Source organism: Sardina pilchardus, chromosome 17 (genome assembly GCF_963854185.1).
Source record: "Sardina pilchardus chromosome 17, fSarPil1.1, whole genome shotgun sequence".
Classification (NCBI taxonomy): domain Eukaryota; kingdom Metazoa; phylum Chordata; class Actinopteri; order Clupeiformes; family Clupeidae; genus Sardina; species Sardina pilchardus.
Window position 1 is genome coordinate 11,258,427 of NC_085010.1, and position 20,060 is coordinate 11,278,486.

Genomic DNA, 20,060 nt, shown 5'->3' on the forward strand with positions numbered 1-20,060 from the left:
GTTTGAAGTCATCTGGAGTGGATCCAGCATTTGAGGAGACAGATATGAATGTCAACCAAAGTCGTGCCATGAGATCCAATGACTGAGAGCGGGGGGGGGGGGAATCGATGCCCCAATTGGAAAAAGCAATTAATCGCAGCCTGTCTATCTACATTCCTGGAAGGCTTCTCGCTCTCTTTTTTTCTCTCTCTGTCTATCTTCCTCCCTCTCTCTCTCAGTCTCTTTCACTCATTGCCCCTCTCTCCCCCTCTTCTCTCTCTCTCTTTTTATATGACTGAGCATTGCTGTGCAGGTATATAAAACTGGTTCGACAGCATTCAGACAACCAATCAGAATTCTTTACATTGCAATGGAGTCAATGACCAGAGAGGTGTTAAGCCATGGACCATAAAAAAAGAACACACAGATGACTGCCTGCTTAGAATCCGAGACAGGTTTGTTTTTATTTGATTTGCTCTGAATGAATAAACCTGTGATCTACTGACAGGGGTTTGTTGAGTTTCCTGTACAGCAGTGTCAGATGATCTGATTCTTCTTTCTTTTTTTTTTTTTTACAGAGCTTCAAGTTGGATGATTCATGAACACAAACAAAGCATTCAAATGCAAATTAGTTCAAAAACAGAATAACTTGCCGTAAAAGCTAATGCAGTGTGATCAGCATCCCTAGCTTCACTATCATTTAGTACATACTACAGTATATACATAGGAAGAGCAATGCTCTACAGCATACGTTTTTAGTGCTTAAAGGGGTGTCCTCCAGCAGAATAAAAGTCAAGTGGCTGGACTATAACACTTTTCAAGGTAATGTTGTGGTTCTCTGTTCCTAAAGAAACTAAAACTTAAAATAAAATAAAATAAAACATAATAAAATAAAATAAAATAAAATAAAATAAAATAAAATAATAACTATTTAATAAATCAAGTGGACATCTTGCCTTTCCAAAACCAGTGAAATTATTTGTCTCACTATTTGAAACAGTTACTTGATAAGGGCTTTTCGTTATGTAAAACTACAGTACATGTCAGTGAAAGTGCAAGACAAACACACACGCACACACACACACACGAGACACGAAGGACCTGTGCATAATCTGAAATGATCCTGACCAACAGTAATTAAGATATGATGCGACACTGCTGCATAACCTGCTTTCACAATAACACACCATGATGCATTTGAGCGTCAGTCAAGTCGAGAGAGTCCTTTCTGCAACGTTGCACTACTGCTCAGCATGGGGGCATCAGCAGGAGAGCTGTTCAGACGAGTCAGGATGGGTGTTAAAAGGTGAGCCCACCTCACTACAGCGATGTGTTGTAGTCTTGGCATGGCCAGCTCCGCCAATGATCCCAATGGCAATCAGTTAAAGAGCCCTCTCTGACGAAGGCCTGCGTGGAATTACAAAAAAAAAAAGAAAGAAATCTCGTCTGACCTTTGGACGAGCGGTAAGGACAGCGCTCGAGATAGGTCACCAGGAGAGGTGTGGAGGATCGACGGGGGGAAAGCCCGCTTCAAATCGCCAGAAACGTAAAAAAAAAAAAAAAAAAAAAAAAAAAAAAAATCACAAAAAAGCTGCGCAACAGCGTTAGTGTTACACTACGCATGCCCTCCGACTCCTGGTCAACGAGCACTCCTGAACTTGAGGCCCTCTTTTTTTTGTGTGTTTGCCGCACTACCACCTCCTGCGCTCCAGAGGGCGCTAGAGCTTGGAGAGGAAAGGCAGGCCGTCGTACATGTCGGCCTTGAGCTGCAGCCACTCGGCGGCGCGCTGGACCACGCCCTTCTCCTGCGTGAGCACGCCGGCCGCCTTGCGCAGCTTGACGTCGTTGCGCTCCAGGTAGCGCCGGCCCTCCTCCAGCAGGAAGTTGAGCTTCTCGCGGCGGCTCTCGTCCAATGGGATGTCCTCGCTCATGTACGGGTTGAAGCGGAAGTAGGTGTCCACCGGCAACAGGGCGTCCAGCATGGTGTGGACCTCTGGTGGAGGAGGAGCACGAGAGACACACACACACACACACACACACACACACACACACACACACACACGGTTCATCAAGTGTTCCACTATTTCAACTCAGCTGTTCTGACCTCTGACTTCATCTACACAGTTTAGAAAACATTTCAAGTGCACACTTCATCAGCCAAATGAATATGACTCTATAGGATTCTGTACTATATGGAGACATCATTTCACAACAACCTGAGAACTGTGCACTCACATTCAGAACAAGCAACTCCCAGTCAAACAGCAACAGTCTCCATGACAATACGGTGTTGCATGGGGCAGTGAAGGGGGCAGTGATGGGCTTTTGGCACCTACTGTAACGGCTACTGATGCTATCGGACCGTAGAGGTGACCCCGAGGTCAGGCCGATAATCAGAACTTTTAAAAATAGCTGCGATTACGTGAATTTTTAATCCTCGCCGGAGAGACAGGATCCAGATGTGACTGGTGACATCTGTTAAGAGTTTAACTCTTTGTGTGCCAATGCTCTGTAAATACATTTCACCAATAATGCAAAAGTAAAGCTGTGGATTTGCTTAATCTGTGTATTGGCAACAATGGCATGATTCAATATGCTGATGAAATGCATTTAGGCGTGCCTGGCTTTTCAGGTATTTGATGGTGGCTTGGTTTGTTGTGGAGTTGGTTGGAAGGTCAGGTTCAAAAATAACCTCAGCTTGGTTATTTATTTCTGTTTGACCTCCTGTATGCAAAAGCCATCAGATAAAAGGAAAAGCACCAAAGTGGAAAATGGTGTAAAATTGTGCATGTGTGTGTGTGTGTGTGTGTGTGTGTGTGTGTGTGTGTGTGTGTGTGTGTGGCTTGTGCATGGGTTTCTCTGTTGTCTAGGCCTCTTTAAAGCTCCATGCTGAGCCAGTGAGTTATTAGCATACACACTATCAGCGATCCAGCACATTACGGTTAACAGGAAGACAATAATGGTAAGGCTGGCATTAAGGTGTTAAAGGTCATGTTAGCCACTTCAAAGACATAACAACATAATTAGAAAAGCTGACAAGATAGATACTCCGGGTAAAGAAAATCAAGAACAAAGACAAATGTAAAAAGATGCAAAGTTTTAGCATTTAAGACCTTTACAGTTCACTGAGATAATGATAAAATATGATTGAAATGAGGGCGTAGGGCCAGGACAGGAGGCAGCTTCAAGCTTGGCGGTTGATTCTGGCTTCATGTCTGATATCATTTGATTTTGGTTTGGTTTTATATTTGTTTTCATGAGTTAAATTGCATCCTGCTTATTGTTAACTATTTGCATGTTTTGTAAATAGACAAAAGTCTGCTTTAAGTTAATATAATGTAACTTATCTATGCACACAATGGCAGAAATTTGTTCACAGAGTAAATGTTTGAATTTAAAGAAAATTTATTTTAATTTTTAATTTTTAATTTTATTTGTTAGGGACCATGTACCATTTTTATACGTTACCATTTGATGCATTGTACCCAAGTTAGCCTTAGGTTAATTTACATCTGCAGTCACTACAAATGTACATTGTATGATATGCAAGGTGTGTATTTATACAATTATGAGAGTGCACAGAAATACAGGTCAAATCTCTCTTCCTAAAAATATCCTCCCAGACGCTGAACAGTGGCATGGCATGGTACAATTCTCACAAAGTGAAACTGGAACAAGTCACATGCTAAGGGACAGGAGAGAGTTCACTGTATGTTTTCAACATTCGACTCCCGCCCAGGAACTACAAATACAAACTAGAAAATGTAATTCCATGGAAGGAATTACCATTGCATGTAAATGCAAAAAGGTTGTTAGCTGCGTAAAACATATTAGGCCTATAGTTAAAAAGACAACTAGGCTAAACTGAAGAATAGATAAATAACAATTACCCAATTACAATTCCAACTTGGAAAGTCACATTTAAAAAGTGATTTATGAAAATGCATCAAAATTGTGGATATAGGCTATTTTGGAAACTAACTCTTCATTTATTAGAATGTAAAAGACTGAATGAAGTTGCCAACTTCAAACGAGTTGCAAGAGCTGACTTTAGTAGCCTACAGTGAAACGACTGGTAGGATAGCTTACATAGCCTTCATATCTACTAATGCAGGTTAAAAGTAGGCATACGGAATACAATCTCAAACAACGCCAATCAACGACGATGATGCAGCAACAGGTAGCCTAGGATATCTAGCAAATGTAAGGTTAGCTTACAGTAGAATATTAGTAGTATGTTCTTCGAAACCGTTTCCAGGTGTGTGAGTGTGATTGTCCTAATAGGAATGTACAATAAGCGACTGAGAAGAAGGCTTGAACCTAAATGGTGCAACTGGTTGGACTTCACTTAAAACGCTGCTCTGTCGAGATGGCTAAAAGCCCTTGTGTAAGCCCTGTTCGCCTGGCAGCCTACCCCGACGTTAAACCAAACGTTAGCCTGGAGGAAGTTTGGTTGTCGTTAGCTAAATACAGTGTTTACGTTGACGTTAGGTTAGATTGTCTTTAGCTGTTGATAACGTTACCGAGAGCAAACCGGTTAGGCTACTGTTACGATATAAACAAATCAAGTAAGGAATGGCCTAACAGGAGACAAGACGATAACGTCCTGGTTTACAGCAGCTGCAGCTGTTACAGCTTAATGAATAGACATAACGTAACATTCACGTTTAGCCCGGTTCAGCGCAGCGGCGGTGGCATGGCTTTGGATCAGAGTTCCTTGATTACTGACAGCTGCGCACTGACGTAACAATTAATCTTTGCCGCCAAAGGGTCTCAATGTAAACTCTATGGGAATTTTAATTTCTTTTATCGTAAATATCTCAAAAAGTATAAAGTTCACACATTTGAAAAATCATAGAACAAATCTCCGTTTCAAGACCTTTGTAAGAGTGCTTGAATGACGTCAAACGGTTCAGTGGTTTTAGAGCCTTTGATCGTTGATTTTGGTCGGAAGCAGAATAATTATCCCGATAATAAGAAGAACAGTGATAACAGTACATTGCATTTAACATGCAATGTAATTACCCTCTGGGCGATATACAGTATAAGCGATCTCGGTCATATAGCTACTAAGCATTGTCCCTGTAAAATAAATATATAACAAAAGTAAAAGAAAAAACACTCACCCCTGCGGCCGAATTACAGCCTTGTCAATATCCTTTCCCACTTGTCATATTATAAATAAACACACACACACAAACAAAGGAGACCCAACACACACACACACACACACAGAGAGATACACACAAACACACACAGACACACACACTCACCCTCGGTGTCTGTGGCGCTGCTGATGACGTTGGTGATCTTGGCCTTGAGGCTGGTGTAGGTGGCACTGTTCTTGCTGCCCGTCTCGTAGCGCCCGGTGCCCAGCGACACCACACACTGCAGGGGCGTGTTGGGCCACAGGTTCTTACACTCGTGGATCGCCAGCGCCGTGGGGTTGTTGATCAGGAGCCCGCCGTCCTGAAACATTACATTACATTACATTACATTGCATTACATTACATTACATTGCATTGCATTGCATGACATTACATTTGGCTGATGCTTTTTAACCAAAGCGACTTACAACATGGTAAACATTTTAAGCTTTTTAAAGCAATTCTTACAACGAAATACAGTCATTTCCAGTGTATCAGCCACAAACATTTCACATTCAACGCTCATAAACATCATCTGAAGACGCTGCATGACGCTGCAAACGGAAGCTTGAGAGGAACGTGACTAAACTTTGCCACGCCTCCACTTCCCAGTAACCTGATTAACCTAGTCAAGGCCCACCTGCCGGTGCTACTGCAGCAGTTCTCGATCACAAAAGCAACAGCATGGGCCTAACTTTGCTCACAACGAATGGTTTGCTCTCTCGTTTCAAGCAACTGTCTTGATATTAGATTTGTCTATTTTACAGTTTTTCATTTGTGTCTAGGTTGCGTGGGAAACGACTGGAGCGAGGCCTTTCTTATTGGTTTCCGTCACAAACAAACAGGCTACGAGTGGTAATGCCAGGGCAGAGCCTGCGTGTTTGCGAGAAGCACGCCCTGACTAGTGACCTAGACAAAGCAATCCCACATTTATTCTAACTGGCAAATTTCGGATAGTGAACTCTTGAATGGTGCTTAAGCATACCAAATGCACTGCATAACACCGATTTCTTTTTTTTGTCTGGAATGTGATTTTCATGTAGAGACACCCCTGACGAAGATGACTAATTCATGACCCATGTTGCTGGGGCTACATGCTTCTGATTCTTCCTTTTGTTGCAGCTGCTTATGTTATTTCCCCCCCCTTCAGAGAAGCCTCTGAATTCTATTTTATCTGATGTCAGAGGCAGATGGACTCCAAACATATGGATGTTGGAACACACAAATCCAAACAAAAACATGACTGCATAATGCATATATATTAATAACAATGAACAATATACATATTTACAAATGCTAGAATACAAAAGCATGCATACTGTACAATACAAGGACATGCTCACAAATACAAAGAAAACTGCTGGCTGTGGATGACCATTTTTGATCACAGCTAATCGCTATAGTATCCTTGTGCATATCAAAATCAAACAGGCTATATTACAAAATCTGAACACTTCCAAAATGTCGGTCGCACACACACACAAACACACACACACACGCACACACACGTAGACACGCAGACACACACACCAAAGGAAGCATTTCCCATGTAGGGTCCCCCAGTGTTGGTCGGTGTGATCGGGACGCCGGCAGCTTTGAGGTCTGCCAATTACTGAAAGGCAACCCTGGGGTGAGGAGTCTGAGCTCCATAATATATACCCTGAGAGAGGGATGAGGGGGCAGACAGACTGAGATAAGAGGAGGAGAGTGAGAAAGGGTCTGATAGAATTATAGAGAAACAGAGAGAGAAAGAGAGAGAGAAAGGAAGTCTTAGACAGGTTGAGGTACAGTAAATACATAGCAACAGAGCAATCGAAAGAAAAAAAGAAAGAAAGAAAAAAAAGAAAGAAGAAAAAAGAGACAGACAGACCAACATGAAGGGGTATAAAAGCCTGCCGGTGCGTGGTGAGACCTGGAGGTCCTGATAGTGGTGATGGTGGTGGTGGTGGTGGTGGGAGTCTGCTGCAGTGGGATCAAACACACACTCTCAGCTCATTACAGAGGCAGAGGGATTGGGGCTATTGGGGGTTTTGGGAGTAAGGGTCCGGGGAGATTGCAGCATCCCAGGAGGCCCAGTATCCCTCCACCCCTCTACTCTCTCCTCCACCCCTCTCCCCTCTCCCCCTCTCCTGTCATTCCCCTCCATCCCTATCCTCCCTCCTCCACCCCTCTGCCCCTCCACCCCTCTCCTCCCCTCATCTTCCTCCACTCCTCCTACTCCTATCCCTCATTTCTTCTCTCTGCTGGTCTTCTACCATCCCTTCTTTTCTCTTTACTCCCTTTCCTCTTATTCTCTTCTTTTTTTCCTCCTATGTCTCTCTCTTCTCTATTCATCTCGTCCTCTCTCAGCTCTCTTATTCTCTTTTAATTTCCGATTCCTCCTCCTCCTCTTCCTCCTCCCCATCCCCCTTTCATCATCCCCAATCAGCACTTGCCCCGTCCCTGTGTGTGTGTGTGTGTGTTGGGGGGGGGGGGGGGTCAGGGTGGAGTCCACCTACTAATGAGGCCGTGACCTCCAGGTCTCTAGTCAATCTGCAGCTGTAATGCGGGTCTGCTTGGAGCCCCCCCCCCCCCCCCCCCCAACCAGACCGTCAGCATCATCATAATCATCATCATCACTACGGGTGGCCATCAGGAGAACACTGTCTTCCACCGTCTCTGACTTGATCTCCATCTTCAGTTTGGCAGAACACCATTGGTAATAAACACGCCATGGTAATGATCGCATGCATGGTCATCATCATCATCATCATCATCGTCACTGGTTCTGTTCATCACCCACGCCATTGTAATCGTATTCATGGACCCACTACAGACCACAGAACCTACCGCCATCATAATCATCATCATCATCATCATGATTATAATCATCACTATCACCCTCATCATCATCATCATCATCATCATCATCGGTTATGTTTACGGCCAAAACCAGACCACCAAACACCATCATTACCCTCATAATCAGCAGCAGCAAGGCCAGAAAATGAAGGTCAACATCCACATGGACATCTCCTGATCAACCGATTATATTCAATGTCTTACAGTGCAGTCAGTGATGACCGGAATATTCAGTGCTTAAGGATTTTCTTGGTCAGTGACGGATATCTTGGTCAGGGTTGAACAATAAGTGAAGAAAGCATAAAAGCACCGCTTCTCTGTATGGATGGAATATGTTCCCAACATTTTTGCAAGAATTACAGACCGTACCTTTAAAACCTACAACTCCTACAGCAGATGCTTACTGATGTCATTGTAAGTTGCTTTGGACTAAAGTGTCTACTAAGAAACCATAAACGTAAACATAACTCTAAGAACAAGTCGATGAGCCCTGCTGCAATAAGTGCTGTAACATCAGCTCCTAGTTTCCCCAGTGGATCACACCAGCTCTTTACAGGGCTTCAGACGAGGGAGGGAGAAGGAGCAACGGAGGGAGAGATGGAGGGAGGGAAGGGTGGATGGAGGGAGGGAGGGAGAGAGGGAGAGAGGGATGGAGTAAGGGAGGGATGATGAGAGAGAGGGGTGGATGGAGGAAGAGAGAGGGATGGAGGGAGGCAGAGGGAGAGAGGGATGGAGTAAGGGAGGGAGGAAGATGAGTAAAGGACAGAGAGAGGGATGGAAAGAGCAAGGGAGGGAGGGATAGAGGGAGGCAGAAAAGGATGTAGTAAAGGAGGGAGGACTGGAGGGACGGATGGAGAAAGGAAGGAATGGAGAGAGAGCAAAGGAGGGAGGAGGGATGAAGGGAGGGAGGAAGGGAGTGAGGGAGTTTCAAGGCGAAATGACAGACTGAATTATTTACCCCTCATTAGCATGCTGACTCTTACAGCACAGCCGTGTCAGAGCCAAGGCAGGCAAGGCCAGAGAGACCCAGAGAGACCCAGAGCGACGGCTTCAGTCATAGTCATGACAAGTCACACGCTTCAGGACGTGACAGACATGACACATACCCGTCTCTAGTCTGCTGGAGGGCCCCTTTTGTCTTGTATTGAAACTGTCCAATTCAATATTAAATACATTGCTAATCAATTTTTGATTACTGCTTCTTGAACTTAAATACTTATTTACTCTTCTAGGACTGTAACCTATGCATATTTGTTGTGTGGACAAATCAAGGCATTTGAGAACAAAATCTTGGGCTTTGGGAACACTGGGCATCTTTGCCACCATTTTCTGACACCATAACAATTAAACAATCAATCAATTCAATTGAGAAAACAATCGACAGATTAATCGACTTAATACAAATAATGATGCTAACTGTTAGTAGTTAATACTGCCAGTCTCTTCACTCTAGAAAGGCCCTTGAGTGTGTTTCTTGCGGTGTGTTTCGTCGCATTGCGTTGCAACAATCTCTTCTCAGTTTGTAAGTGAGTTTATTCATAAAGAGGAAAGAATTAGGAATATTATGAGGTGCAAGTAACATAGTTACAAGTGGCCCTTGAGTTTCTGCTTTGTTTGGTTTTGCCCTGCCCAAGGCTTCTTCATAAGGAGGAGAGAATTAGAAATATTATGAATGAGGTGAGTAAATTCAATTTCAATTTCAATTAAATTTCACGTATAGAGCGCCAAAACTTTAGAGCTCTCATGGCGCTTTACAGAGCGTTAAACATTCAGAGATTCCGAGAGGGCCCATGAGTAACATAGTGCATAGGACACTGCTGCATCCACCAGAGATTCAGCACTCAGACAGCTGCTCTGGTGTAAAATCACTTGCCTGAGCAGGAGAGCGAGCGAGCTAGCTTAGGATGCAGTTACTGTAGGATTCAAAAGAATACAAACACACACCCACACACACACAAAGTAAACATCCATTCACAAACACAAACACACACACACACACACACACACACACACAGTATGTACTGTATGTATACAGACAAGCCTTTTCAAATGGAGAGCTTTCCCCCAGCACAAAAGGCATATTCATATTCATATTCATATTCATATTGGATGTTTTGAGACAAACTGAAACCAGAGCTTGCTGAATTCTCCGGGCTAATTGCAATACTTTATCCAAATTAGCAGAGTGTCCGCCTCAGGCAGCCTGTGAGGGTGGGAGAGGGGATGAAAAGGAAGTCTGCATCAGAGCAGACATGCAGGCTTGTGTTTTGTAACGGCCTGTCTCTAAATGTGTGTACATGTATGCGTGTGGGTGTGTGTGTAGTGGTGTGTTTATGCGTGTACGTGTGTGTGTGTGTGTGTGTATACACAAGGTAATGTCGCACACAAGCAACAACAACAACAATAACAACAACAAAAACGTTTTAGTTAACTGTGGGTGGGTCGTGGGTAGACGACTGATACTTCAGCCAGATCTATGCAGCGTTGCAAGACCGAACTCGGCCACTGATTTCACGCCGTAACAAAGTCAGGGAACGTCTCCTTCAGATAAAGCCTGGTTTTGCTCACCTCTCTTTACACTTTTACAATGCTTTTTGATTTGTCTGTCGAGATTCTACACATGCTACCACTGAGGTCTACGTTTATTTTGAGCCTTGTAAGTGTTCTGTAAATAGCGATTTATTTTGACGTGGATCAAATGCAAACAACGATCTGGCTCAAAAATCCTCTAATGAACGTAGGCCTGAATTTGATCCCAATTTGTTCTGTAAAGTTGGGGAAAGTGCTGAAACCGTGGCATTCCAATGTAACTTTGTATAGAGTGATCTCAGCAGTGTTTTGTCTATTTTGGACATGTAATTTAGTCTATTTAGGTTAAATGTTGTAAGTGTATGTTTCATCAGACTTAATAACTCATTGAGAATTTGCTTACATTAGCATGATGATCGGGTCGTGCCGGTTGTGGATACTGTATCTAAATCGGAGAAAATCATTGGTTCGGGTGGGTGGCGGGTGGATGATTTATTTTTAGAAGTGGGTTTGGGTGACGTTAAAGCTCATCCGCGCATCTCTAATATGCAGATTGTTAATTAAGTGTGCATTCAACGCCTAGGGGCTCCATGTGCCAAGTTCAACCGAGGCATGATTAGCAGGTGTGAACCCTGGGCAGGGGAGTATGTGAGTGTGTGTGTGTGTGTGTGTGTGTGTGTGTGTGTGTGTGTGTGTGTGTGTGTGTGTGTGTGTGTGTGTAAAAGCGAGGCATGATGAGGACGTGTGAACCCTGGTCGGAGGCGCGTGTGTTAGTGTATTGTGTGTGTGTGTGTGTGTGTGTGTGTGTGTGTGTGTGTGTGTGTGTGTGTGTGTAAAAGCAAGGCATGATGAGCAGGTGTGGACCGTGGGCAGGAACACACAGAGAGCTTGTGACTGCTCCTCAGATTATTCCACACTGCTGAATCACAGCACGCTAGCTACTCTCCTCCTAACAAAAATTAACTAGGTCATCAGAATCGACTCTCAGTAGTACACACACACACACACACAAGCACAGCATCAGTACGTTGTGCCATAAAAGCACAAACACACACACCTTTACACACACAAGCATATACAGTACAGTGGCACACAAGCACACACACACACACAAACACACACACACACATACCGTACACACAAGCCAATACCAACAAGCGTGCACACATACAGTACATATACACACACACACACACACACACACACACACAAAGGCTGCTATAAATTGGGATGTTGTGGTAACTGTCAGTGGGGGCGGTCTGCTTGTTGAGCCCAATGTGTGACTGTGGGTGGATGCCTCCAGATTTCACCTGAGGCAGTAACACAGCACACACTCAGTCATTCACATGACTATTCCTGTTACTCTGACATGACGCACAGCACACGACAGCAAGCGCCTTCTCCACGTCACAAAGTGTGTGTGTGTGTGTGTCTGTGTGTATGTGTGTGTGTTTCTATGATATGGAACGGGTGATAGGATAGCAAGCTCCCTTTCTGCAACACAAAGTGTGTGTGTGTAAGTGTGTGTGTGTGTGTGTGTGTGTGTGTGTGTGTGTGTGTGTGTGTGTGTAAGTCTGTCTTTGTTGGGCCTACACACCAGGGCAGCCGTGACACAACACCCCAATGAGCACATTTAAAAAGCTTAAATTCAGAACTGTTTCATCATGGAGACAAAAAGGACGTGCATACAAATTGGAGCACAGCATCCAAGTTATGAATATTTAAAAAACAAAAGTGGTATATGTTTCAAGAGAGAGAACAAGAGGTGAATTCAGATAGGAAGTAAGACAGAGAGAGAAAAAGAAAGAAAGAAAAAAATGAAAGACAGAGAGAGAGAAAAAAGAAATAAAGAAAGAGACAGAAAGAGAGAGAAAAGAAAGAAAGAGAGAGAAACAGAGAGAGAGAGGTAGAGGTAGAGAGAGACAAAAAGAAAGAGAGAGAGAGAGAGAGATTATAAAATCAGCCCATATCTACCTCTACAATTTAAACTACTAAGCCAAGCGCTTTGTGTGTTGCGTGTCACAGGGGTGAAGAGCCACTCCAGAGCTGAAAGGCTTCACTACTCTACACTACACTATACTACTCTACACTACACTACACTACGGTACGGAGAGAAGATTCTGGAACTCCTCATTAACGTTGAAGAACTGAGCGTGGAACGCAGCTCGGATCGGAGAGGCCCCAGCACTCAACAGGTCTCCGTGCCAACGGCATTTGTATTTTAATCAGACTCCACTGGCCAGCTCAGACAACACACACAGACACACACACACACACACACATACACAGGAAAGTTACACTTGGTCACAGCTCCTAGCTATCAAGCCCTTAGCTGAGCCCAGATGAAGAGCGAGAGAGAGAGAGTACTTGAAGTGCATTGGCTATGCATAAGCAGGGTTAAGTTGCCCTCAAGGCTAACAGCATGATACTAGAGACATGAAGGCAGGGAGATGGAAAAAAATACAACAACCAGACTGCTTGTGGATCTCTCTCTCTCACACACAGACACACACACACACACACACACACACACACACAGAGACACACAGACACACACACGGTTTAACTCGAAACATTAGAGCTAATCTCCCAGACCCCCACAAGTGATGTCTCCAGAGGCCTCCAGACCTCAACAGCCATGTCAAACTAATTCATACACCAACAGTGTGTTGTGCTTGCTTTGATAGTGTACACACCGATATCACAACATTTCCACATCTTTCTTTTTTTCCCCCCAAACAAATAAAACACGGTGTGCTAAAATAGGCGTTGGTCTTCTGCTATATTCAGATCACCATGTAAAGAATATAGGCCACAGTTTTTTAAAGAGCACACTGGATGGGCGTTAGTCCCTCGAGCGTAACTTTGCCTTAAATATCCCTGTGCTGACCCTGCCTGCCCACTCCTCCAGTGTCCTTAGCTTGTGTCCAAACTGTGTTGCGTCCGAGATCATCTGGGCAGTAGCTTCAGGCGTTTAGCATCGCACAAACAACTTTGAAACTTAGATTTTTTTACCCATTCAGGAGGTTTGGAACATTCGAACAGAAGATTCTGTTCCGAAACAATGTAAGGTTCTAGAATCTCATAGTCTGTATAAAAATACATAGAATAACTGGGTTTCAGTCACGAAATTATCATGACGCGCGAGGGCGGGGCGATTTGGGATGGAGGGCAGGAAGCAAACATGGAGAATACGTCGCAGAAACGTTGCCGAAAATCTGTCGAGCCTTATAGATCTCCCAAGGGCTCTGGTTGAATTCAATCAACCCAGATATCCTTTATACTGTAATGTTCAATTCCAACATTCCCGTCATGTACCAACTTAACCAGAACTATATAAATGGAGAGTTGCGACAAATGCATTGATGGCACTCTCTCTCTATAGAGCTCTGAGCTTAAGGGTTGGAGAAAGAGAATGGAACGAAATGGAACAGTCTGCAATGATTGCCTCCACTCTTTAACTGTAAGGTGTTCACAAGGGGTTGAACATCTCATCTGCCTCTGCCAAAATTTGCTTGCACCTTCCATATTGTCCTATGAAAGGTTCTATAACACAAGGAATTTCAGCGCATGTTACAGTAGGAATTCACCAGAGTAATTCTTTCCCACCGTGTCAAAAAGTGAAAAAAAAAAAAAAATGTCACCATCCATCTTTTCCACAACAAGTAACAGCTTTCTGGAGTCTGTGGAGCAGCTGCTGGCTGTGGAAGCTGCAGGGGCGTGAGGGGTAGTGCTGGCGGTGTTGGGGACAGCTATAAAAAAAAAAAAGTGGCTGCGATTGTGTACCTGTCAAATGTGCGGTGCAACGGTCATACTCATAAATCAGCCGCGTGGAACTTTCCAGAAGTCCCATCTGCGCAGCGCTGAATGTAACTCATTCATCAAGTCTACTGGACTTCTGTCTCAGGCTCTTGAACGCGGACAAGGGCCACTTTGTGGACGAGCCTGTGTGAGGCCGGTGGCGAGCCGCAGGAACGGACGCTGGCGTATGACGCGTCCTGCGACAGCAACAGGGGGACAGTGAGGGGCCGGGGTGATTAATCTTTTTTGTTGTTGGGGTTTTTTTTTGCCCCAGCGAGAGGACATTGTGGCTTTGGCTGGGCTTGGCTTCGGATTGCCTTCAAACGGCTGCCCCCCCCCCCCCCCCCCAGAGCATCTCGGGTGGGCTGGGTGAGTCAGAGAAGTGGCTGTTGATATTTATTAGGGCCCGAGCACCGAGGTGCGGCCACTGAAAGTGGCTGCACCGTAGGTGCAAGGCCCTATTGTTTTTGCTCAGATTATTCTTATTATTATTATTATAGTATAATTATCTTACCAGTAACATTTTTCACCAACTTGGCATGCTCTAAAACTCTTGCAATTTAGCTGGCATATGTAGAATTGCATTTGATACTCAGACACAGAGCTGTGGCCTAGGGTGTGGCTCAGGGACTCTACAGCGCCACCTAGCGCGCCGTCTACTGTGGTTGACACATACATTCACGGAAATGAACCAAATTTGGTGGACATGTGTGTTGTATTATTCTGAACAAGTTTTACATTCAAACTATATAGTGAATCTTAGAAGAATATGAATTATGTGAGATTTTCTGATTTTTGCACATCATGTATTTTGAAATACTTCTCCTAGACGGTTTATCGAAATTATGTCATTTAAGCACTAAAATGATCTTGAGGGGTTGCCCGAGAGGAATTGCGACCAGATTTTTGAATTTCAAAAGTATATTGAAATGGCGAAGGTTTGAATCTAGGTGTCTTATAAAAGAAACAAAAAGTTGGTGTTATAGGCAGAAAACAGTGACTAATTTGGATGAAATTTGATGGAGTATTAGTTAGTGTGTTTGTAGTGACAGTCATATACAAAGTTTTGAATTTGGTGTTGTTTGTGTTTTTTAAAAGCGCATTAATGATTGTGGTGGACACAGTTTTAGCTAAAATATTTTGAAGCGAGTTGATGAATAATTATAATCATATCAACCTATGCTGCAATTTTGATTTTAACCATGTTAACAGAAAGTGAGATATTTAGGTTTATTAGGTTTTTATAGGTCTGTGTGCCTAGCGGCGCACGGTCTGGCTCCCTCACTGTGGCTCACCCACTCTCCCCCCACAGTTCTTCCCACCCCTCCCCTCTCTCCCAGCTGGATGTCTTTCTAACCTCCCCCGCTTTCCACATAGAGACTCAGACACAGACAGACACACACACACACACACAGACACACACACACACACACAGGTTTGAACCTAGGTGTCTTATAAAAGGAACAATAAGTTGGTGTTATAGGCAGAAAGCAGTGACTAATTTGGATGAAATTGAATGGAGTATTAGATAGTGTGGTTGTAGTGACAGTCACATTCAAGTTTTGATGTTGTTTGGTGTGGTTGTGATTTTGTCACTTATAATAGCATATTAATGATTGACACATAGTTTTACCTAAAGTATTATGAGATGAGTTTACAAATACTAATAGTCATATTAACCTATGCTGCAATTTTGACTTTAAACACATTAACAGAAAGTGAGTTATTTAGGGTTATTTGTTTGATGCCCTAGGGAATGAAACTCAATTGTCTGTAAAAGTCTCTCACTCATTTGACATTCTGTGGTCGAGAGCACTGTCCCGCCCACTACATCATGTGATTTGTTAGTCAGTGCAGATCCAGGCGACCCCGACTCATAGCATAGCTCTACACTGAGTGTTTTCGTGGATTTATATTGTGGAAACAGTGCAATCATTTTGACTTTTTGTCTACGGAGTTATTCTTGAAAGTAAGGTAACAGTTTTGTTGAAACGCAACTTTGCAAGCTATTTGATGCGGTTCAATAAGTTGGCTAAAGCGCTCGTTTCCTCCATCTAGCTAACTCCAAGTGATGGACGTTAGTGATATGGTGTTTACTAGCTAGTTTATCTTAGCTTACAAATAGAGCCTTGATAGCCTAGGTGACAGCCTAACTAGGCCTACCGAAACACAATCCAAACTTTTGACAGTTGTAAAATGTAACGTTAAGTTCAAATGTGTCACTGTTTGGGAGTAGCCTGCCTTTTGGGAGCTAACGTTATAGCAAGGCAGGTTTTTGTCACGTTCGGTAATTAACAAGTCCCAGTGCGATAACGAACGTCAAATAGCCTAGCTGCTACTGTAGTTGGTCTTGTTTGAAAAGGTCTAGCGGAAAACACAACAGGCACCTAGGGCCAGCCGTAGTAAATTCGACCTGGTTTTAAATCTTGGCCTAAGCTAGCTAGCTAGCTAGCTAACTCCAAGTGATGCACGTTAGCGATATGGTGCTTACTAGTTTATTTTAGCTTACAAATAGAGCATTGATAGCCTAGGTGTCAGTTTAACTCCTGAAACATAATCCAAACTTTTGACAGTTGTAAAACGTAACGAGAAGTTCAAATGTGTCACATTTTGGGAGTAGCCTACCGTTTGTGAGTGGAAGCTAGCTAATGCTAGCTATTAGTGGAGGACGTAAGTTTGAAACATAGACAGGGTTTGAAACCACAACGAACTTACTCTGCCTAACTGAAGGAGGATGTTTCTCCATGGACATCTAGAAAGCAGGAGAGAAGATGACAGAACTAGAACTGGCCGTCTGCTTCACTGGTTAGCTTTCAATCAAGGTAAGAACATTTCCCTCCAGTGCAAGGCAGGTTAATGTTAATCAGTTGTGGTGATTAATTGCCTTTAAATGGAGTGAACCATCTATCTATTCAAAATAATCTAAACGTTTCCACTGTCTGGAAATACGTTAGTTTGGTGCCACCGATTCATATGAGCAGTCGTGCAATGTGTGTGTGATCCAAGTGAAACCATACGAGGCTAGAAACAACGATATTTTTCAAACGATTGATTCCTGCAACTATACATTGAAACAGCATAGGCAGACTGCCTAATCCTAGTTTTTGAAACGATTGAAGATGGTATGAACATAGTTTATCCCTTTGCATGCGTTTGCAAACATACTCTGGGTAGACTTCAAAACGTTTTTTTATTATTTGATCTGCCATCACTAAGCCTAGTTTAATTAGGCTATAGGCCTATGCATTAATAACCTTGCCTATGATGGGCTGAGAAATCTGCTGTCGACGTTAGGCATGAAACGGTAGGCTCAAATTATTTATTTAAAAGACGTAATTTATGAAGTTGTTGTTGGCTTTGCCACGCGTTCGCATCCAGTTTGACGTGTCCGGATTTTCCGATAATGACAGCAATCTCGTGATGGCAATATTGACTTTTAATTTCTGCGCGTGTAAACTAGTCTAGGCTACAGTGCCTGAAGTTAGCTGTGACAGACTAGCCTACTGGTTTTCATAGTTTTAGCCACAAAGCCTGTCTACCCTAGGTCAACTAAATTGTTTAGTTATCACCTTGTCATGTCGCGTTTTTCCAGCCTTATCTCCGTGCGCCCCATGTCATTCAAAACGTCATTCAAAACATATTTCGGGATAGCCATCTCACTATGAGAAAACGTATGACGACAGTGCTAAGAGATTAACACATTGGCATGCTTGGTAAACTTGTCTTGCACATAATATTGAGCTGATTTTTTTAGTGAAAATGGCCTGTAGCATTGTGCTGATAGATGAAAAAAGTCGCCTATTTAAAGGCACAGTTTGAATTTTAATCCTAGCTCTCCATTTAGTGTGTGCACTTGAACAAGTGATGTAGCTTATACATACAGACGGCATCTCGTCATAGTCGTGGTTACCGCCCCCAGTTACCGTGTTAACCATGGCTGAAACACCCCCGTGGGGGAAAACATTTGTTTTCTGCTAGCGAGTTAGCCCATTGACTTTCATGTGTGATGTTAGCATGTTTTCCCCCACAGAGGGGGCGGCAACCTTCTAACCGTCTGTATCTATAACAGTAGGGCCAGACATCTGTTTTTAAGAGGAAAGGTGTAGGACATGTTACTTTGGAAGGAGAGGGAGTGGTGCAATTTGATTTTCTTTGGAACTTAAATATCATCAAGCAACCTCTTCAAACAGCATCAATATATCAATAAGCCTATTCACTATTATATTATATTGTACAGGACTAGAGCTAGAGGACTAAGGGGGCAGGCTATATGTTATCAAGTAGGCCTATATTAAAACATGTAGTCAACATTATAACTTTATGTTGGTTTAAGTGAAAACAAAGCATGTCATGAACTAGGAAAATCCATGGTACTACATCATTGTTGGCAAAATGATCATGATAGCCTACATATTTCATCCATATCTGGTTTAGTCTTGAGCAGGCCTAGGCTACTTTGCTATAAATTAGTCGTAGACTTATTACAATATAGTCTATGTATATCTATATATATATCGAGGGCTGAGAACCACAGGGGCGTAAGTGACATTTCACCAACTTTACAAGAGAGCCAAAACAAATCTAACTGCTTATGTTCACAGTTAAAGACCTTTGGTTTTTGGTTTTGTCAATCATTTTATATTTATAAATATTTTACTTCTATAATTGTGTCAGCTAAAAAGAGCTCAAGAGCTTTCAGGTGATATATATAACTCAATTTTGACCAAAATGTCACTTACGCAACTGCCCCTTTGGTTCTCAGCCCTCGATATATGTTATAATGTTTATATGTATCACAGTTTATCAACAGTTCTCATAAAAGTCATCTGATGTTATCATTTAAGGGGTCATTTTTGAAAACTTTCTCCTGAGGGTGCTGGGTATATTTTCCTCTTTTTTGTCCTTTGCCAATCACACCCCTGAAATATGGTGTGAATCAATCCATGCTGTTCAACATCATCGAGTGCTGTCAGTAAGAAAAAGAACAAGGAAACTTGATATGGGGTCATTCCACGCCAAATCAACCAGAGCCCACGCACTTGCGTCTCAAAAAAATCTGAAAAAAATACCATGTGTGCCTATGTTACCCAGGAGACACTCTGTAAAATGTTTTTGTGCTAAGATCAATACTTTTCAAGTAACAGCCAGTTTTACAGGGGGAGGGGGGTGTCAAATTTGTTCTACCTCTTTTTTTTGTCAAAGTTCACAAGCTCATTGCTCAAGAACTAGAATCTGTAGGACGCTCAAATTTTGCAGGCTTGTGCATAAATAGGAATAGTATGCAGTAAAATCACCACGAGTAGTCTGGATGATCCTGCATGGTCATAGCAGTCCCTCAAAGTTGATCAAAATTTTATTGGAGTTCTTGGCTGGGCTCTGTTTAGGCTTACAGAAGACATATTTTTACTCAACATAGGCTCTTGATTTTTTTCTCTTATTGAGATCAGTAGAAACACTTTCCGAAAAAGCAATGAAGAGAAAAGAAAATCCATCAGGGACTGAACAGCAGACCTCACAAGTTTGAAAAATTATTTTGGATCTCATATTCAGAGCACCCTAACACCTTGTGGGAATATACAAAGATTTTTTTTATATTTTTTTCGTTAATCTGCATTACCTCTTCTTTTTGAAAACACCAATTTGACTTGTCTTATGCGAATCTTTCTTTTTCATTTTCCACCCTAAACATGGACAAAATGCACCATTGAGATCAATATGTTTTGTCCCCACCCGGCAATTTCAGTGATTCAGTGATTTTAGTGG

General features: G+C 42.9%; 1 protein-coding gene across 1 annotated transcript in view; it reads right to left on the bottom strand.

Annotated features, from left to right (window-relative positions):
* Positions 1-418: 418 nt before the first annotated feature.
* The window catches only part of LOC134062575 (calcium-independent phospholipase A2-gamma-like), a 30,761-nt gene continuing 11,119 nt past the window's right edge, over positions 419-20,060 (bottom strand). The window contains exons 8-9 of the mRNA XM_062518632.1: positions 5,253-5,448; positions 419-1,972 (exon numbers count right to left, since the gene is read on the bottom strand). Coding sequence (XP_062374616.1) covers positions 1,698-1,972; positions 5,253-5,448 — 471 coding nt within the window. The 3' untranslated portion in view covers positions 419-1,697. The remainder of the gene's footprint in view (positions 1,973-5,252; positions 5,449-20,060) is intronic.